At 33.9% G+C, this 22,478-nt stretch overlaps 2 protein-coding genes across 3 annotated transcripts; one reads left to right on the top strand and one right to left on the bottom strand.

Annotated features, from left to right (window-relative positions):
* The first annotated feature begins 292 nt into the window (after nt 1-292).
* Nucleotides 293-12,928, top strand: ca (RCC1 and BTB domain containing protein claret). 2 transcript variants are annotated; one of them, XM_090107616.1, is made up of 19 exons: nt 293-1,008; nt 1,301-1,423; nt 1,569-1,746; nt 1,967-2,121; nt 2,222-2,377; nt 2,687-2,907; nt 3,277-3,448; nt 3,699-3,868; nt 3,947-4,229; nt 4,307-4,390; nt 4,664-4,954; nt 5,714-5,910; nt 6,265-6,349; nt 6,942-7,121; nt 7,966-8,092; nt 8,600-8,706; nt 8,882-8,966; nt 9,641-9,846; nt 11,115-12,928. In XM_090107616.1, the coding sequence occupies exons 1-19, from the start codon at nt 571-573 to the stop codon at nt 12,033-12,035; spliced, it is 4,179 nt and encodes a 1,392-aa protein (XP_089963742.1). In that variant the 5' UTR covers nt 293-570; the 3' UTR covers nt 12,036-12,928. The 2 variants fall into 2 exon arrangements, with proteins under 2 accessions (XP_089963742.1, XP_089963741.1); XM_090107615.1 differs by lacking the exon at nt 8,600-8,706 and having other exon boundaries at nt 7,966-8,196.
* Nucleotides 12,924-22,416, bottom strand: LOC149904530 (dihydrolipoyl dehydrogenase). The gene is made up of 12 exons (XM_090107617.1): nt 22,256-22,416; nt 21,785-21,907; nt 21,410-21,646; nt 21,022-21,162; nt 20,061-20,226; nt 19,223-19,380; nt 17,801-17,937; nt 14,983-15,070; nt 14,653-14,754; nt 14,220-14,357; nt 13,877-13,966; nt 12,924-13,326 (listed from the first exon to the last, which is right to left on the bottom strand). The coding sequence occupies exons 1-12, from the start codon at nt 22,295-22,297 to the stop codon at nt 13,261-13,263; spliced, it is 1,488 nt and encodes a 495-aa protein (XP_089963743.1). The 5' UTR covers nt 22,298-22,416; the 3' UTR covers nt 12,924-13,260.
* Between the last annotated feature and the right edge of the window lie 62 nt (nt 22,417-22,478).

Raw genomic sequence — 22,478 nt, 5'->3', positions numbered from 1 at the left:
CGCACAAATACCAACAAAATCTCAGTTTCGACCACAGAAGACATGTTTTTCTTCCGAAATTCGACGTGAGCCATTACGAGTTCACACACAAGTTCACACATTCATTTATTTCATTTTCCCTTCGAATTTTAATAAATTAATTCTTCTTCTTCTTTTTAGCAAATGGCAACTCCCGATCCCAGTGAGTAAATTAATTATTCAACCAATTGAATTATCTGTGGCTATGACCACCCTGTGACCTGTCATCGCCTGTCATATTTTCAGTTTTGATCGCTTTGTCAACTGTCAATTGTTAAGTATTGGTTCTGTACATGTATTGTGAAACAAACGTCAATAAAATCGCGAAACTCCAAAATTAATTTGTAATTGATCGGAATTCGGAACCAAACATACCTACAATTGTTATTGAAATTGAAAGAAAATTATCATCTACATGTGTTCCATTTAAAAATTAATTATGGACCATAGTTACCGAAAATTGTATTACCAAATGTATATTTTCACCAGTAGCGTAATTTAATACCGAAACAAGTTTATATGCGCATTGATACAAATTAGAATACGTGAAAAATGTCTCAACAAAATGATAACTTGGATTTTTCCGGCTTATTTAAATTGGACGTATTGGTGCATCTTGATATTGTAAATCATAGTTTTTATGAAGTGGGTTTGAAAAAGTTCCTTGCTTTTTCTAGTGACAAAGAGTTGATGTTTTTATATATTAACCCGCAATCTGAGAGATTTGATAATGTTTATGATTGGGATTTCGTCGACAATCCAGTTTATTGCATGTGCTTTGAACCAAGTGGTACTTGGGTATTTATTGTGAGTGATCAAAAGGTATTACTCGTACCATTTCTGCCACTCTTCATACCGCAAAATACGTTTGACTGCAAGTGGTCACTGTCTAGTGTGACTGTGCTACCTCTTGCTGAAATTCCTCAACCAACATCAGTTGTGTGGTGGCTTACTAAAGAGTCAGAAAATATAATAGTAATTGGATCCAAGGTAAGCCTGATATTGTAAGTTTTCTGTCAAAGTTTGGAAAAATTAATCTTGTTAAGACTAAGATTAAGAATTAGTAGGTATGATGGCTTGAAAATATGTACTTCTTTATAAATTTATAATTTATATTAATATGTACTTCACCCAAACATTATATATGTATATTTATTTATTCAACACAGCTTATTAAAAAAAATATTTCACTGAGCAGGCAAATTGTTCTTTAATATTAAAATTTATTTACACATTATTTAAAGTATCACAGAAAATATTATATTAAATTATTTTTTTTCAGAATGGAACTATAATTTTTTACTCCTTAGAATCTCAGAGTATTGTTGGTGAAACAAAGGTAAATGGTGAAATCAATGAATTACAGATGTGTTTTGATGACTCCTTAGACTTATTAGCTTTGTTGGTGAGTAAAAATAATGTTTTATTTCTTTAAAATGGTTATTAAATTCTCTGTAAAATAGTTAAAGTATCATGGTCTGTTTTTACATAAATTGAAATATGATATAAACATTAAAATAATGATTGCATGTTTTGTATTTTTTTCTCAGATATCCAAAGGCCCCTCCCAACAATGGAAATTAGTTCTTGAACATAGGTCATATGGATATAACTGGCTTACACAAATAAGAGCTCAAAATGATAGAGATAAGAAAGAAAGCTTTATGTCATATATTAGACAATTGTCTAAGGATAAAATAACTTTGTTGATACAGGGTGGTTCAAAAGGTAATCATCAATTTGTATTTATTTTAAATTTGAATATTTGTATTAATTTTAATAAGAAGCACACCAAGCAAATTTTGTTCTGCCCAAAACTTTATAATTTTAAAACTAAACTGGAAAATTACTATAAGTGCTCATGAGATATAAATGGTATAAGGCTCATCCAATTTTGCATATTTTTTTGCAATCTGCAATTTTTGCATCTGAAAATGTTTGTTTACAGATGAAAATAAAACACAAACAGTTGAATATGTACTCAAACCAACTGAATACTTGCCAATGTTCAGAAAAGGATCAAATAATTGGGCACTAACATCACAGTATGTGAATGGTCGTCACTTCTTAACTGCTTTCGAACTTAATGAAGGCACCCTTATTGTAAGTAATTTTTGTATTTATTATATTTAGAATGTTTTTTTTTAGATTAAAACTAGTATTGTTAATAATTTTGTTCTAATTAAATGTTTTTTCTTTAAAGCTTGAAAGTCCTGCTGAAGACGTAGCTTCTCGAACTCTGAGGCCACTAATAAAAAAAGATGGTCAATATATTCAGGGTTTATGGTCACAAAGGCTTCTTTACTTGATACGAAAAAATGAATTGGAGGTGCACAGCGCTAACTTTTCAGTTGTTCAAGTAAGTTTTTTGCATGACAATGACTTTACATGACATGAGTAATAAAAAAAAATTGGTTGTCTGTAAAGTCGGTTTACTGACGATAGTTGAACCGGGCAACGTCCGATTGTGCTTCTTTGTCGCTCGTTCCGCGCTCTCGCTTGCACTTCAAGCCTTACATGGAACTTCTCAGAGCGAGGTAACGCCGCATGAGTCATGTTTTTTCGTGCGTGCAGCCGGCTCTATTGAATTATAAGACGTTGTCACGTCAAAAAGTTTTTCAGAAAATAATGCAGTAGCTAAAATAGTAATGTAAATGTATTTTTCCAGGGAGAAGCCTTACTAGGTATGAAGCGTGATTTCTCAGAGTTATGGGCGGCGCAATTAATTGGCGATGTTCAGAAGGCCTATCTCATGGCAGCTAAAGAGCCATCGTCTACTAACTCCGGTTGGCGGGAACCGACATTCTTATGTGACCTGCAGCTACCAAGGTTTATTTTGGAACCATGCTTGGTGATAACTTCGTGCGGAGCATATATTTTAAATACTGTGTAAGTTTATTTATATTGTAGAAATAACAATGCATTGCGAAGTTTTACATTTTTTTATCCGATTTTTTTTGATATAATTTGATTTTTTTGACAGCTATGAGGATTCATGTAATATAAGACCGAAAGATTAGAATAAAATTTTGTAGTAACCCATTTGTCGCAACTTAGATGATAATAATATTATATCGCCGTAACATTCTATAAACTGTTGGATCTTTGATCTATGTAATTTGTGATATTGAAAACTATCGAAAAATCATTACTAACATTCGCTTGCAATTTTATTTTATACATTTTTTAGATTACAATCTTGGGGAATCTACCCTGCGAAATTGTATATTTTTGTAAAATTAAATAATTTCACTTCAGTTGCGAACCATGCGAATGGCTAGTCGGTCTCATAATGCGGGGAGGTGTTGGTGCGGAGTTATCTGCTGCGGCACTGGCTGCCCCTGTGCCCACTTTGCTCAGAGCTGCTGCCGATATGCTCATGTCTAGGGGCAAGATTGCCCCCGCGCAGTATTTGTACTCTTTGTCTCAGGTGTGTTATTATTATATTTTTTTAACTATAATATTTCTAATAAAAGTAAGTTTTCCTAAGAACTGTATTCCTTTTCGTTCGCTAGCGTCTATTTGTCATTTTCATACATTTTAGAAATATTCCCTAATTGTTAAAAAAAAAATGCTTTAATTGTTATTCATATTTTTTATTATTTTTCGTTAATTATAATAATGTAATAAATTAATAGATTATTATAGGAGTTTTCACATAAAATAGTTTTATTTTATAGAGTCAGCCAGATGGCTGGATCGCTCGTTTGGGCGTATTTGGACGAATACATGAATTATCCATGTATAAACAGACAGGCAATGTTGGCAGTTTGGGAAATGTAGCTGTGACTGCAAAACTTTTAGCGTTATTGCTGAAAATCAGAACAAATAATGAGGAAAAGTTTGACATGTATGTTTATTTTGTTTTAAAATGTAGTTTTAATAGAAGTATTTATTACCTTATTAATTTTATCTATGCTTTGTACAGGGACGTCAAATTTACAAATTTGGGAACTGTTGAATTATTAGAGTTAGCGTCAGTAGCAGCTGCAACTGGTCTTTGGGAATTGGTCCCAGTTTTCAGTATTCATCGTGGTCACCCTAACTTGCTTCTATCGGCTATAAAGTCAAGAAGTGATATATGTAGAGGTGCTATCACTTGCCTGTTGAATCAACCGTGTCTTGTGCCCATTCTTTTGGAAGAAAATGGACAATGGCTTTTCGATTTTATTTCGGACAAGTGCAATAACTTTGATACACTGATTTTGAAGGTAATCATTGATAAAATATAATATTATATATTATATTGTACATTGAAAAAGGTATTTATGAGCTTTTCTGGTTTTAGCGATTGTGTCTATGGCTCAATCCACTTCAAGATCAGATGCGTCCAGTTATGCGGGATTTAAAGCAGGGTATTACATCAATATATGTACGTATTATTTTGTCATTTGTATACTTGACTTTCCATATTTCTAGTCTGTTCAAGTTTCTGCGATTGTGCATTATATTTAAAGAAAAAGACTAATAACATAAAATTACAAGTATACAATTAGTTTGACTAAAATACTTTCATTATTATTGGCGTCAAAGCCGGCTATTTGTTTTGATCTGTCTCAATATTGTAAAAGTATTTTTTGCGTGCACTTTTGTTATTTTAATATATCAAATTAATGAATATATCTAACAAAATATTTTGTATCAGGCTACCAGAATGCTCCAACTAATAGCGACATTCATGCACGTAGTATGTGCAATAGAAGCTCGAATACCTTGCTCAGAAATATATACGGAATTTAGTCGAAACCCAGATACATGGAAATACCAGTTCTTGCCTCGAAGGTCTTTGGCTTGTGGTCTTGGACATTGGGCAGTGGCTGATGATGGGAATGCGAAGATAATGATCGCGAATACAACGGTTAATACGGAGTTAATTGGAAACGTTATAGATGTCGCTTGTGGGAGGCATCACACGCTTTTGTTGACGGAGAATGGGGTAAGTTGAGTTTTGACGTGACAACGTCTTATAATTCGATATAGCCGGCTGCACGCACGAAAAAACATGACTCATGCGGCGTTACCTCATTCTGAGGCGTTCCATGTAAGGCTTGAAGTGCAAGCGAGAGCGCGGAACGAGCGACAAAGAAACACAATCGGACGTTGTCACGTTCAACTATCGTCAGTTAACCGACTTTACAGACAAACAATTTTTTTTGTTTTGATTTTCCTTCCTTATATTGACAATATATTTAAAACAGTAAATAAAATGGGTTCTTCCTATGCATAGTTGTAAAATTTAACTGACATTGTTCAAATACAAAATTAAACAAAGTGTGACAAATTTTTTATACTGCCTTTATCTTTATTACCTGTGGCGACACCTACTGTTGCCTCTGGTATGTAGCCAAGTTTCTATATTAGGTAAATTTCACTTAAAATTTTCCATTATACATACTATATATATATCCATTAACTAATATTATAAATGCGAAAGTAACTCTGTCTGTCTGTCTGTTACTCAATCACGCCTTAACTACTGAACCAATTTGCATGAAATTTGGTATGGAGATATTTTGATACCCGAGAAAGGACAGGATAGGTTTTACCCGGAAATCCTACGGGAACGGGTTTTTCTTTGAAAACGCGGGCGAAGTCGCGGGCGGAAACCTAGTTATGTATATATATTTCACTTAAAATTTTCCATTATACTATATATATCCATATAATTATTATTAAAATAAAACAATTCTCACAGATATACAGTTCAGGCGACAACTCATACGGCCAGCTAGGTGTAGGCTGTGCTTGGCCCGGGGGTATCGGCGATTCAGCCACAGCTCACGGTTCATTGATGCTGGTCCATTATCACTGGACCGCTCCTCTTACTGCTATAGCCGCGGGACATTATCATTCGGCTGCTATTGATCTTGGAGGCCGGTTGTACACTTGGGGGTGAGAATTTTAGTAAATATATAAATATATTAAATATAATATTATAAAGAGGAAACGTTTGTAATTATGTGTGTATGTATGTATGGTTTTCATGCATAAACTACTGGACTGATTTTGATGAAATTTGGCACAGATAATCTTTAGACCCTGAGAAAGAACATAGGCTACCTTTTTTTTGCGAAATATGTACCACGGGCGAAGCCGGGGCGGACCGCTAGTAGTAAATAAAACTGAACAACTTAACTTATTTTGTTGAAATTTCGATATCTTTTTTATTACAACTACAATTCCTCTATCATCTATTTATTATTATATTTATTTATAATGTTTGTAATGAAATAATTATATTTGTAGGTGGGGTGTTCATGGACAGTTATGTCTTGGCAGTATTGACGATCATTGTCTTCCTCAACTTGTCACCAAGTTTCAAGGAAGAAAGGTGTGTACATGTTGATTGTGTTTTTCCAGTGTCATTCTATATTTATCATACATGTTTTTTTATCTTTTATTTTTATGTAGAGTAATTTAAAATGACTATACTGTAACTCACTCCTATACATTGTTTTACTGATATTTACAACCATCACTCAATATTATTATTCCCCTTATTTCGATATAATTCATAATAAAAAGTAAAAAAACTAAAACCCAACTACGACAAAAAACGGCACTGAAAAAGTATAAAACAATATTTTCAGAATACTGAACTGAACAAAGTTGCTAATGTAGTTGCAAGTAAATGGACACAGTAGACTACCAAGATGCCTTCGCTGTAATTTGATAATAATGTCATAATACTATTCTGAAGTATGCAATATTCCACTATGTAGAGATAAATTTTCATGTTTGGAAAACCGCAGTTACACGCTGTCAAAGTGCTACGGTAGATAGGTATATGTAACGTGTGACTACGCCTTTCCAAACATGAAAATTAATAATCCAAAAGCCTGTCAAAATCATAACCCTCCTTTTGCTTTGCCGTAGTCGGGTAAAAATTATCCTTATTTTCACAATGACTCCCATTGTTCCAGGTGCTAAGCGTAGGTTGCGGGGCGTGTCATACCGTAGTGTTAATGATGAACGGTGAAGTGTGGGCCAGCGGGGCGGGAGTGTTCGGGCAGCTCGGGAGCGGAGCACGGGACAAGGCCTCGCTGCCTGTACGGGTGGCGCTTGATAGCATTGAGAGCATCGCTGTGGGGTACTTTCATAACGTGAGTCAATAAATAAAGTAACGATTAATTTATAAGTTTTATAAAACTTTTTAATGAAAAAAGAATACGTGAGGCACTCGGGGACTGCCGTGGTAAAGCCATTTGCATGCCTTCAAGCCACACCTCCGTGCCCGTCGGAGTGGGGAGCGTGAGGTTTTTTCGTTACGGAATTTCTGGATTCGGTCCCCGCGCTCAAGGTCCGCGAAAGAAGCTATGCAATAGCTTAAAAATTAGAGAATAAAAAAAAAACATAATGAAGCTTTTTGTACCACCTGCGATGTTCGTGATATTACCATATCAGGATCTTGTGACAACACCACTGTTGCTATGATATGATAGTTGTTGTTATGAATTTTGATGCAATTACAAGTTTAAACTATTCTTAGTATTAAAAAACTAATCCATACTAATATTATAAATGCGAAAGTAACTCTGTCTGTCTGTATGTTACTCAATCACGCCTTAACTACTAAACCAATTTGCATGAAATTTGGTATAGAGATATTTTGATACCCGAGAAAGGACATAGGATAGGTTTTATCCCGGAAATCCTACGGGAACGGGTTTTTCTTTGAAAACGCGGGCGGAAAGCTAGTAGACTATAAAAAACTATTTTAATAATAGCTATTTACCCTAGCTTCTGACGAAGTTGAGCTATACGTTCGAATTGAGATTTCCCCACTTGAAAAAAAAAACGTTCGAATTTAACTATCTTCATTCTATTAAATTAATTGTCCCCAGTTGGCGCTATCATCCAAAGGCCAAGTGTGGTGTTGGGGCGCAAGTCTCAAAAAAAAACGTTCGAATTTAACTATCTTCATTCTATTAAATTAATTGTCCCCAGTTGGCGCTATCATCCAAAGGCCAAGTGTGGTGTTGGGGCGCGAGTCCCCAACAAGTGCGAGCTACGCATGCGCGACGTGCATCTACCCCATCTATCCCCACACCGGTGGCACAAACAGCACCTGCTGTAAACGTGGTACAAGCAGCACCTGCTTCACCTACGGCACAACCTGATCCGCACTTGGTGCCGCAGCTAGTGGACTTACATAACGTCAAAGGAAGGATTGTACAGGTCAGTACTATATACAGTACTCGTCATGTAAAAAGAACGCTGGATGAAAGTGATGGGGTGTGTTTTGGCATGTATCGAGTTTAGCACGAAAGTTATATGCTGCTTATTTTATTTTTGAAGTAGACTCTCGAGTCGTGGCTTCGCAACTACATATTTGTTATTCTTATACCACCTCATAACGCCAAATAGACCAATAAATTGCCAATGCGCAGCTTAACCGTCAGCGTTCTTTTTACATGACGCGACCTATACACGGCGGTTAAGCCGCACTTTTAGTAAACGCCGCAAAAGCAGCACCAGCTTAACTTACGGCACCACCACCTGATCCTCATCTGGTTGATATACATAATGTGAAAGGGAGGATTGTACAGGTCAGTACTTATATTAACACAAGCTGCTCCTATCAACGCCGTACAAGCAGCACCTGCTTCACCTACGGCTCCACCGCCTGATCCACATCTGGTGCCGCAACTTGTTGATATATATAACGTGAAAGGAAGGATTGTACAGGTTAGTACTACACTTGTGGCACACAAGCCGCGATATTGCGAACGCTACACTTACTAAATTCAATATGGCGTCAGATAATATTCCATAGTTAGTATAAATTCGTTAAAATTTGACAATTCTCTCCCCGTCATATATGTATACTCTCGCCAAATTAATGCTCTTGTTTCTTTTTCAGATGTCAGCTGGTTGGCATCATTCTTGTATCATCAATAATGTTGGCACAATTTACACCTGGGGTTTGAATTTCGACGGACAATTGGGTAAGTCGTATAATTAAACTTAAAATAAACATAAAATAATTTGGAAAATCCAAAAGTGCACGCCTCATAATTTTTTTTTAATAAATATTTATTAATTATTATTTTTGTTTATTTAATAACAATTAAACCACATCGAATCAGACCCTGAAAAATGAAAGGGTTCTATTCCTGAGCATACTCAAGCGTAAGAGAAAAAAAAAGACTCGATTAGTAAAGTATTTCGGTCGCTATCGTGTTAACAAGAAAAAGTATCCGCACATACAGACACACGGACGTCCAAGACAGAACTTTTTTAAACTGTTTTTTAACTAGTTTAAATAACAAAAATGACATCAAAAATATCATGAACGTTAAAAATAGTGTTTTTTCTTAATATGTGTGTGTATGTATTATCTTACAAGTGCAATGTATGATACATAAAGACATTTTAAGTTTGAAAAATCTGATGTTTTGCGCGAAGTGACAGTAGTACCCACCTCAACGCTTCGCTTATGAGGCGTGCAATATAAAAAAAACTAGAAAGCAAAACTCTGCTTTCACGTTTATTAGGCAGAGTTTTACAATGAAGCAGTTTTCTGCTACGACAAGAGTAAATTTCGATGAATGATTTATATTACTAATAGTGCTTTTTTATTTTCCCGATTCATTAAATAAATATATTTATCTATGAACAGGTAGTGGAGATAGAAAACAAGTACAAATACCGACGGAAGTACAAATACGTACTGACTCACAACCGGACAATGTTAAAGCAAAACCCACAGAGGAAGTTGAGACTATGGATGTTAGAACCAAGGCTCTTGTGGCTTGTGGCGGTGACTTTACAGTTTATATTGATGACGATGGCAGGATTTATGCTACTGGCAATATGCATTTACAGGTGAGAGATGATTTTACGACTGTAACAGGAGGTAATTTTTCTAGAGAGGACTTCGCTACTAAACTATTTATAACACGAGTTAGAGTCAATCGTCTCAAACTCAATTTTTTTTGTTACATTGATTGGTTGATAAGTTTATTCATATTTTTTTAATAAGATAAACAATATTTATTTGTTACATTGATTGGTTTTAATTTATAAGTAACTAGCGACCCGCCCCGGCTTCGCACGGGTGCAATGCTGATACGTTTTTAAGGTAGGTAAGGTATGGTACGTAGACTACAGAAAAACTTTTAACCAAGTATATATAAAAACAGCGGCCCGGCCGGCCGGTACCGCGACAAACGGTACGTCCCGCAATTTTTAAATCTGTAATATATTCGAAAATATTCTCTTAAATCAGACGGTGTAAAGGGCCATATAGATCTATATTAAATGAACAATGTATTCAAGGTATTTAATTGGTTAAGGATTAATGCTGTATTGGTTAAAATCGCTTCGAAAATAAGCCATTATTTGTCGTAAAAAGTAAATGACAAAAAAAAGTTATTGTGGGTTATCCATAAGAGATAGACATATGCCATCGCGGACTTTTCTGTAGACCTTTTCAATGTGTACAATACTTAGTTCATTATTTTGATAAAACTCGTAGGGTTCAGCCTGCGTTTGCAATGTAAGCGGAAAAAATGTAATTATTTACGACATCACATTAGAAACCTCAAAAATAACAGTACTTCTCCACTATTTAATGGATGTTATTATACATATAAACCTTCCTCTTGAATCACTCTATCTATTTAAAAAAACTGCATCAAAATCCGTTGCGTAGTTTCAAAGATTTAAGCGTACAAAGGGACATAGGGACATAGGGAAATAGGGACAGAGAATGCGACTTTGTTTTATACTATGTAGTGATAAGAAGCAGAATATCTACAAAGTGTATGACTCACTAGCCGCCCCCCGCGCCACCGAGCTTGTAACACAGATTTTGTTCGTGGTGCCCTCTCTTGTAATAATACCTCAATGCTTTTATCTGACTTAACGAAAACGAAAGTAAATGATGTTTTACGAATCGAAGGTGTAGATGTGTATTTTTCGGCATGAACTTTAGCATAACAAATAGCTTAGTATTTTATTACGTACTGTTATAATATTTTGTAAGGTATTTATTATTATCCTAAACTATAATCATTCCCATATTTTCTTGGTTCCACAAATGTAGAAAGATTGTGACTTAATATTATTTACATTAACTTATCATTTTCCAGCCTAACAACGAAAAGGAGAACAGCAATAACCGCGTCATAATGATGAAGACAACAAAACGCGTTATAAAAATACCCGCGAGTCGAAGCAATAACAAGTTTTTATTTCAGCCGGTGGACAGAATCGATATCATGTTCCCATTTGATATTGATGGGCTAGAGAGAAAGCCCATAGAGCCCGGTCTAAACCCTCTCGTAACTATGGCAGATTTCAAGAAGAAGACCTGGGCTGATGACATCATACTACTCCTAAAACCCTGGATAAATGAAGAAACGCTTCTAGGAAACCCGAACATGGCAGCGAAACTCGCATTTCACAACAAAAATTACGCAGATTGCCTGAAATACCTGTTGACCAATCTGAAATGCATTCCACAAGACGACCAACTTTATCTCACACATCAAGATAACATGGACGATGCGAATGACATGAGAAAACGAGACGAACTTAAAATTATTATCACAAACGCAATATCCAAACGCATAAAAGATGTCTCAATGACAATATTGAATGAGGAACCTTATCCAGTTATCGCTTCAAGTGTTTATCAAACATTACCATGTTGTTGCGATGAGCTCAAATATTCAATGAAACGCATAATACCTACATCTGTTCCGATTGTCAATGTTCCAGAAGTTAATTTATCGCTAAGAGCCGCTCAAATAATAGACAAATGTATAACTCTGTTTCCAATCGAAACAGAATTGTGGGAGACATGTTTTAGACTGTCGAGAGATTTCTTCTTAGATAATAATTTGTCGCCAGAAGAATTGGAAGTGGTTTTAGGGAAATTTATGGAGTCAAATGCGACGACGATGGCTTCGGCAATCATGTTTTCTAAGGATTGTGCTCAATATAGTGAGATATTGTCGCCTAAGTTCTATTTGAATATGTGTAGTGACATTTTAGATACTTGGGGTTGAAAATAATGTGGCATGGCATTGTGGCATTAAAACTTATTATTCAAAATAATATCTAATCGAAATTACAAGGATTTATATTGAAAGGAATTGCTCCTAAATGGAAGAATGGGATCTGGGACAGATTTTTGTACTATATGAGTACATATTATAATGTATACATTTAACCATTCACTATTTAATGTAAAAGTAGCTGACGATATTAAAGCTAATTAATTCCTTTTACATATCCTGTAATCAACAATAATTACAATGAAGTTTAAATCATACTCCTTATACCTTGATATGAATATGTAGAAGATTTTCAAAAAATAATTAGATTAAATATGGCCTATTGTAAACATATTTTTATACTGCGTAGTTAATTTTATTATGGCCCTAATGCAATATAATATAATCTTGCCATTTAGTTGAATATTTTATAGAAATTTTTGTTGATAGCGTTTAGAAATATTAATTTTAATGTTTTTCTTCTTTTTATACTACTTCAATGATGTGTTCTTTTTATATAGTGAAATAAATGTGCAGCTATTATGTGTTCCTAATATTTACACTGTTATGTATCTATGACTTTTTCTATTCTTTGTTATCTATATTTTATATAAAATATTATATACTGTTGTATTTTAACTTGTTTTAATATTATGACAGTGTTAATTTTTGCCTTCTAGTCAATAGAACTTTTCTGTGAACTTGTTTTTAACAAATGATTTAGGATAATTTTTAGACGATTAATTTGTATTGTATAATTGTAATACATAATACTACTGAGAATCTTAAATATTACTTGTCTATTCATTAATACTACGATTTTAATGTGTCCGAATTGTCATTGTATTAACTAATCTTCTGTGTAACTGTTTTATCTATCTAAGAAATAAAATACATGTGATCGATTAAAATTATTTTATTTTAATGCTCAGAAAAAATCACATACATATAGGGGTCGTAAAGCTATTTACAAAACAATATATACCAATAGACAACATTTACAGAATGTAAATGCAGATTTTTACGTGAAACGGAATGAATGGTAACAATCTATTAACAAAAAATGTACATGTCAGTTACACTGTGTTCATAATAAATAATAGCGAATTATACATAACACAATTATCTTTAATACCCATTATTCGACAGATTCATACAAGATTCCTTAAGGTGGACTACGGTACTACGTCTCGGGCTTTGCTTCACCAAATAAATATATATTTTACTATGTATTAAATTAGAAGTTGATGGGCTTTCCGATATACGCAGCCATGTTCGCCTCTCGTAGAGCCTCGGAGCATGTCTGCAACAAAGTTATTAGTTTGTCAAAATATTTACAACAGTTGATAACTAGCCCATTGATATTATAAGCCTTACTAGCCTATTTATAAAATTGAAAGCGGGAAAACAGCGAATTTACATTAATTATATACATGGATCGCTCCGCTTTAGTTGGATATTAACAAATGCATTACTATCAAGCAAGACATATCTTCTTATATATAAAAATGAATCGCAAAATGTGTTGGTATGCGCATAACTCGAGAACGGCTGAACCGATTTCGATAATTCTTTTTTTATTATATTCCTTGAAGTACGAGGATGGTTCTTATATAGAGAAAACGTAAACATGTACCACGGGCGAAGCCGAGGCGGACCGCTAGTATAATATAAAAATGAATCCCAAAATGTGTTGGTAAGCGCATAACTTGAGAACGGCTGAACCGATTTCGTTAATTCTTTTATTATTATATTCCTTGAAGTACGAGAATGGTTCTTATGTAGAGAAAACGTAAATATGTACCACGGGCGAAGCCGGGGCGGACTGCTAGTAATATATAAAATATACTCACGGGATGCGCGTGACACACTCTCGCGACGTCCTCTGCGGCCGCGCCGTACTCTTGGGCCAACACCGCTTCGTTGATCAGCTCACCGCCACCCTACAATATTACTGATTAGTAATAATAATTATGGAATATCATTTATTGTGTTATAAGGAAGTCTATGAACTGTTGTATTACATACGTCAATAATTATTATGAAAAAGGAATATCATTTATTGTATAAGTAAACAACTGGTTTCATAAATCATGTAATTTAAATTATAATAATATGTTACCCAATCAAAATCATATTGAGTTCGAACATTTACAACTATAAAGCTTTTTTTACCAAACAAAGAAATATACTAACGGGTCCAATGATATGTGTGCCGAGTATGACGTCAGTGGCCTTGTCAGCGAGTACTTTGACGAACCCGTCGGGCTCGCCGTTCGTCTTCGCGCGCGAGTTCGCCAGGAACGGGAACTTGCCCACTTTGTACGCTTTACCCTGGAATTATTATTAACTTATAACAAATAAACATGTTTTACGGTGTTGAACAAGAACATTTGACCTATTAAATTACAAAAAAGACTAACTTTTTTTAAGGTGTTGAAAATGTAGGAAAATATAACCGTTTAGTATTAGATTCTGAATGTTGCGATAAATTATTGAGAAATTATTGAATACAAGATTATTGAGAAATTATTGAATACAATATCTGAAGAATTTACTATTTCCTAAAATTTGCAATATAATCTAAGCTAAAATAATTGTGCAAAGGACAATAATTAACGATACGAACCTCCTTCTTAAGATCTTCCTCCGACTTGCCGACCCAGCCGACTTCAGGAGATGTGTAGATCACAGACGGAATGGCGTCGTAGTTGAAGTGTACTGGCATTCCCTAAAATATATAAAAAAAAAAATTATTAGGTTTGACATTTGAAAATTTAGTTTAGTTTTTCAAATGGCAATTTTTCTGATAAATAACTTATTAGATTAGACAAGTAATTTCTATTAATATTGCATTTATATTTCATGAAAAAAAATTAATTATTTATTAATGTTAAATGTGAACATGTGCTGCTAAAGAAAATCAAAATATATTATACACTGTTTGTTGTCATCATACCTTGATACCCTCCACACACACAATACCCTCGTCTTCAGCCTTGTGCGCCAACATGGGGCCGTGGATCACATCTCCGATGGCGTAGATTCTGAAAATTAAATAAATTAACTACATTTAGGGCTGATTTTTCGATCGTTGGTTAAAACTTATTCATCGAATAACGTATTAAACTACTATTTCAAAAATGTATTCTAATTGTCCGTATTTGACAGTTTACAGGTGACATTTTAAAATGTCCGTGGAATAATTTATTGGATGGATAAATTTTAACCAAGGATTGAAAAATCGGCCCTTAATATTTTGTTTATTCCGAGAACCTGATGTATTTTAATTTGTAGTAAAGAATGCAGATCTGAAATAAATGGCACCAGGAAAGAGAAGTATGAACATTCGACACCATATTATAGAACAGATCATAATAATTATGTATAACAATAAATAGCTTCTGTATAGCATTATACAGACATAAAATAAATAAACGGGAATCATATCTACAAGTATATTAGTAAATATCTACCTGTCCACTATAATATATACTCCAAGGAAAATGTGTTTTAATCACGTCCTTACATCCACACATATTTTTTACAAATTTTTGAAGTGAAACTTCTTTATCGGGGGTGGACAAAAATTTTGTGAGACATTTTTTGCGTTACGCCGCGCGCGTTACATTTTTTGCGTTACGCCGCGCGCGTTACATTTTTGAGTTACGCCGTACTCGTGACTATATACATGTTATATTAAAGTGATCAGCAAAATCAAAGGGTTTGTTTTAATTCTAATTCCAGTGAATTTCTAAAAAAAGTAAATAAGTAATTATATCTATTTTTCTAATACTTAGGTGTAATAATGGTATTTATTTTTCTAAGTTATTTATGATTAACCTCACTTTTTGATTGTATTTTTCAATACACTAACACGTGGGTGGAATTATGGTATCAATTTTTTCTAATACTTGAATGTTGATTGTGGTATTTATTTTTCTAAAATTGTATTTAAAGTTAACCTCAGTTTTTGATTGAATTTTTTAAAACACCAACACGTGGGCGTGATCATATTATTTATTTTTCAAGTTATTTAAGCTTAACCTCTGTCTTAATATGTATATATTATGTACTATGTGCGTCATTAATTTCTTACTGTTTCGAGATTTGGTGCAAAATAAAACAGTGTGTAAATAAAATTAAACAATTGAGTAAAAGTATAATTTCATAGATAACACGTTGAGAAGTTCCCTGTATAAATATATAATATACATATCTTGTATAAATACATACATAATATGCCTATAGATCTTTACTCAATTGTTTTATTTTATTGATTTTTTACAAATTTTATTTACACACTATTTTATTTTGCACCAAATTTCGAAACAGTCAGAAATTAATGACGCACATATTATATATACATACTTACGTTTTAATATAGAATATTTTTTTTATTTTACAACCTTTACAACTTGATCATTAGGAATTTATTACCTCTATTGTTCGAACAAAAATAAGTTACCGACTTTAAGAACGTGCCGACAATGTAAGTACACTATTGTTTCTTAGAAAACATTTTAGGAGTATACGATAATAAATCTATGACTCACGTAAACACGTGTTTGCTTGATTGGTGTCAGGTGTTCAATTATAATTTTATGAATTCAAAATTTATAAGAATAAACCTCAAACTCTCTGTCCAATCAAAATCCGCCTAAGTCGAAATCCTTTATAAGCTGAAAACGGCAGTGGCCGGCGTAAATATTCAAATAGGTAGCGAGGAGCGAAGCGACGAGCATCTTAGGTTAACTTTTGAACTACCGCACGAGCCGAGCGAGCGAAGCGAGCGAGTTGCAGCAGCGGCCGGTGTAAATATTTAAATAGGTAGCGAGGAGCGAAGCGACGAGCATCTTAGGTTAACTTTTGAACTACCGCACGAGCCGAGCGAGCGAAGCGAGCGAGTTGCAGCAGCGGCCGGTGTAAATATTTAAATAGGTAGCGAGGAGCGAAGCGACGAGCATCTTAGGTTAACTTTTGAACTACCGCACGAGCCAAGCGAGCGAAGCGAGCGAGTCGCGGCAGTGGCCGGCGTAAATATTCAAATAGGTAGCGAGGAGCGAAGCGACGAGCATCTTAGGTTAACTTTTGAACTACCGCACGAGCCGAGCGAGCGAAGCGAGCGAGTTGCAGCAGCAGCCGGTGTAAATATGTAAATAGGTAGCGAGGAGCGAAGCGACGAGCATCTTAGGTTAACTTTTGAACTACCGCACGAGCCGAGCGAGCGAAGCGAGCGAGTTGCAGCAGCGGCCGGTGTAAATATTTAAGTAGGTAGCGACGAGCGTGTGACTAACGTATTTCTTTAATATTGTATATAGTAAATTATTTTTTGAAAAATAAGGACATAAAGAAGTTTCACTTCTTACGTGTGTACTCTAGTACACGCACACATTTTTTTAATTATCTACCTATCAACTCCTCTTACTAGAATGCTATTCAACTTTAAATTTAAAATATAGTTAATATAGTTTGTTAAGTGTTAAATATTTGTATACAAGGTACGATGGGATTTTCATCGTCCTTAGTGTCCTACTAGTGTACACACGTAAGAAGTGAAACTTATTTTTCAAAAAATAATTTATTATATGCAACTTTACAGAAATACGTCGAATCACGCGTGGTAGGGAGCGATAAGAAAAAGATGGCGCGTAACGAAAAAATGTTACACTAATTTTTTTTCGATCCCCGATAAAGAAGTTTCACTTCAAAAAAAACTCCTCTTATATTTTTATACTTGTTTAGATTAGATTTTAAGTAAATAAACACAAACTTACCCAGGAACAGTGGTCTGGAACTTGTTGTTAACGGGCACTCGTCCGCGGTCGTCGAGGGCGATGCCAACTTTCTCCAAACCGAGGTTCTTGGTGTATGGCCGGCGACCGATCGAGATTAGAACTACGTCGCAGTCCAACTGAAAAATTGTTGAATTGTTTTAATTTTGATAGCCTTTGTACTTGTTTCTTTTGCTGTATTATTTGCTTTTTTTATCACTACATAGTATAAAACAAAGTCGCTTTTTCTGTCCCTATGTCCCTTTGTACGCTTAAATCTTTGAATCTACGCAACGGATTTTGATGCGGTTTTTTTAAATAGATAGAGTGATTCAAGAGGAAGGTTTATATGTATAATAACATCCATTAAATAGTGGAGAAGTACTGTTATTTTTGAGGTTTCTAATGTGATGTCGTAAATAATTACATTTTTTCGGCTTACATTGCAAACGCAGGCTGAACCGTAAAGTTTTAAACCCTAAACCCTAGTTTTATCAAAATAATGTACTAACTATAGTACCTACACATTGAAAAGGTCTACAGAAAAGTCCGTGATGTATGGATGGATATATCTATCTCTTATGGATAACCCACAATAACTTTTTTTTGTCATTTACTTTTTACGACAAATAATGGCTTATTTTCGAAGCGATTTTAACCAATACAGCATTAATCCTTAACCAACAAAATACCTTGAATACATTGTTCACAAATGGTATATATGTAATTTATTTGGTTTAAGACAAAGCGGGCGAAGCCGCGGGCGTAAAGCTAGTATTCTTCTATATGACATTCACATATAAGTGTTGATTGCTTAAGTACGGCATCTAATATAGTATCCTGAGAAACTGGTTGGCCGATTTTAATATGTAAGTATATTCGGTAAGTATTGGAAAAAGTGGTAAGGGTAAGGCAGCACAATGTTTGCTTGGCCAGCTAAAAATAATATACATACATAATTATAGTTGTTCTATAATGGTGAAAGTTTTGGTAAATTAAAAAGCTTAAAAGTTAATTTAGTACATAAAAACTAGAAATACATTTAATGCAATCTAAATTATTTGTTTTATTTTTACACTATGCAATAATGGTATTGATAAATCATCAAGATGATAAGCGATAATATAAAAATCACAAACAACCTGATATTGCACTGATGTCTGATATAGATATATTTTATCTTTGAAAGGCTTACATTTATTACGATTTAGAAAACGGAAGAATTTTAATGCACTCTTCTATTGATAAAATTAAATAAACAAAGTCTATAATGATTGTAGTATTCTCACTTAATTAATAAACTTAATATATGAAACTTTAAAACTTTATCAGAAAACTTAATCTTTCATAATAATTATACAAATTTTTTTTCCATTAAAATATAACAAAGAAAATTCATGAGAAAATCATAGGTTAAAAACTTACAGTTTCCTTGTTGCCTCCCTTGGCAGCCTCAACATCAATTTTGACACCACCACCCTCTTTCCTTACACCAGTTACTTTGGTACCGAGTTTGAACTTCATTCCCTGTTTGGATAGAATCTTCTGTAGTGTCTTGGAAACCTCTCCATCAATCCCGACTCCTAAAATTAATAGAATATTAATTAATTACATTCAAGGAAATCAGTTTTTGACGTGACAACGTCTTATAATTCGATTGAGCCGGCTGCACGCACGAAAATACAAGACTCATGCGGCGTTACCTCGCTCTGAGGCGTTCCATGTAAGGCTTGAAGTGCAAGCGAGAGCGCGGAACGAGCGACAAAGAAGAACAATCGGACGTTGTCACGTTCAACTATCGTCTTGGTATGTTTGTTGATTTTTAGTGAAATGATTTATACTAATTTCCAATGTAATAAATGAATGGCATAACATATTTATTATATGAACGTACATATACATTGAAAGCTAGTGAAATATAAATAATAACTATTCTTAATGTTAAACTAACAAAAACCATCTGTGCAAATAATTACAGCATATAAGAATTTTAACTGAAAGTTATATCTAAGTATAGAGATATTTCCTAGTGTCTAATTTACTTTCGTTATATTTTTAGTCATATCAATCAAACGAAATTATATTTCAAATCCAAGTTTTTGTGTTATTCATATAATTAATTACTAAAGCAAACTCGATCTTCTCATATTATGTAATAAGCTTAACTGCGAAACGATTTCAAAATAAAATATGATACATTTAAACATCAAACATAATACATTTATATTATATTTTTTTGGTTAATAATATTAATTTTACAAACCTCCAATAGAGTCCAAGAACTCAATAGCAGTGACGTCAGAACCAAGCCTCTGGTACACAGAGCCAAGTTCAAGACCGATCACACCGGCGCCAATGACGAGCATCTTCTTGGGCACTTGTTTGAGCGATAGTGCTCCCGTGGATGTGATGATTTGTGTTTCATCAAACTGTTGAAATTGGAATTAGTTTTATATATATGTCTATATTTATAAAACTTAAAGGTGACTGATATAGTGATCTATCAACGCACAGCCCAAACCACTGGACGTATCGGGCTGAAATTTGGCATGTAGGTAGATGTTAGGACGTAGGCATCCGCTAAGAAAGGATTTCCCGAAATTCTTGCGGGAATGGGGAAAAACGGGGACGCACGTACAAAGTCGTGGGCGGAAGCTAGTTCTATATAAATAATGTTTCGAAATCTTTTTATAAGATACAGAGAATAAATTTATTTTGTTCAAGTGGTGTAGTATTAGTAATTTCATATGTTTTATTATGATCCAGAGCCAATAAATATTGTTAGTAAGTGCTACTTTAACAATAAAATTTCTACTAAGCTTTCTTTGTATTCCATACCCTTATCTGAAGTTGCTACTACATTTTGAATTGAAATTCAAAATAGTATAGTCAATGATTATGGAATGCATACTCAATTTTAATAAATTTTTTAATAGCATAAGTTATATTTCATTCAACAACATTTTAGACTCAATAAATTTACATGAAGATTGCACATTGTTTATTATAAATAGATAAATGATTGTCAAGTACTTATCAGCATCTAATTTGTGAGTTGGAATATGACACTCATAATCATGTTCTTATCTCTATTTGAGTTATAACAAACATTTGATTTAATACCATATAAAGATACCTATATCACTGATATAATTATATGCTTCTTTAAAACTATATTATGTGAAAAAACTGAAAATTATTGTATAATAAACATTTTTACTTACAGTAACACCTGGGAATGGTGTGACTTCAGAGCCAGTGGCAATCAGAATGTTCTTAGTGTTAATAGTCTCTACGCCTTTCTCTCCCTTAACCTGCACTTTGTTTGGTGCTACAATTGATCCCTCACCTCGTACGAGTTGGACCTTTATCATTGGATATATTTATATTGATAAAAAAATATAAATTGTAATAACATAAAATACCCAAATGATCAAATATTTGTAATTAAATCATATATCATTACACAATTATATTATTGTTGCTAATTCAAAACAAACATCTGTTTGTAGAAAATGAAGACATACATAAAATGCAGGCAATTGTCTTTCAATTTTCCTGTTAAACATTAAGAGTTCAATCAATTACCATTTCAATTAGAATTTAACTCACCTTGTTCTTATTGAAGAGCATAGCGATACCTCCTGTTAGGGCCTTAACAGCATTTGCCTTGTATGCCATCATAGCTTCAAAGTTGAAGCTCACTTGTCCAACCTCAATGCCTCTGTGCTTGAAATCATGTGACGCCATGTGGTAAAGATGGGAATTGTGCAACAGTGCTTTGGATGGAATACATCCTACATTTAAACATGTTCCACCGAGGGTTGGGTCTTTCTCAACTGATATGGTCTAAAAGAATATTTAAAACTAGGAATAAGGATCATGTTATGGTTACACAAAAGGAAAGTTGTTCTTAACGTTTAATTTATTTTTACTGAACGTGTAACAAGATATATTTATATATAGTAAGTAAATGTTGAACCATACCTTGAATCCTAACTGCGCAGCTTTGATGGCAGCTACGTAACCGCCAGGGCCCGAGCCAATAACCACAATATCAGCTTCATGAGTTGATGAATATTGCCTGACTGCAATCTTCAAACTGCCATTCTAAACATACAAAAACATGGCACTGAAAACTGATTGTATGAGTATTCGGAAAAATTCATTTAAATTTATTGTAACACAGAAATTTTATTATCATGTGTTTACTGAAGCTCTAGGCGTAAGTTCAGCATTTAACCTGACAGACGGTCACATGTTTGAAGGTCACATATGATGATCAGATGATAGCCAAGTGTCAATGATGTTTAATATTTGAAAACAAGACTGTTTCATTATAATATAAATTGAACATTTTTGGTTTTATGAATTAATTATAATGCAAATAGATTGCATAACTCTAAATGTTGACTGTCTATGTCATGTCATGCAAATGATATAAGCGTTTAAACTTACCCGAAAAGGAGTTGAGGCAAGTTTTAGGAATTTATATCCCATGTTTATATGCAATTAATGGTTTCTATTTTTCTTTCTATTGTATTTCTATTTTATTTTTAGGTCGAGTTTCGGAACCCTGGCGATCGGCAAAAATCTTTACGTCAACTGTCACATGAGATTTGTCAAAGGTGACATTAATTTTTTATATCCATACAAAAAATCTATATTATGAATTATAATA

This window comes from Colias eurytheme, chromosome 11 (genome assembly GCF_061535395.1).
Source record: "Colias eurytheme isolate Ceu_HAF_F1 chromosome 11, ilColEury1 Martin Lab GWU primary, whole genome shotgun sequence".
NCBI classification, from domain to species: Eukaryota; Metazoa; Arthropoda; class Insecta; order Lepidoptera; family Pieridae; genus Colias; species Colias eurytheme.
The sequence above is the reverse complement of the archived record's forward strand: the minus strand, read 5'-3'. Positions and strand labels throughout refer to the sequence as shown.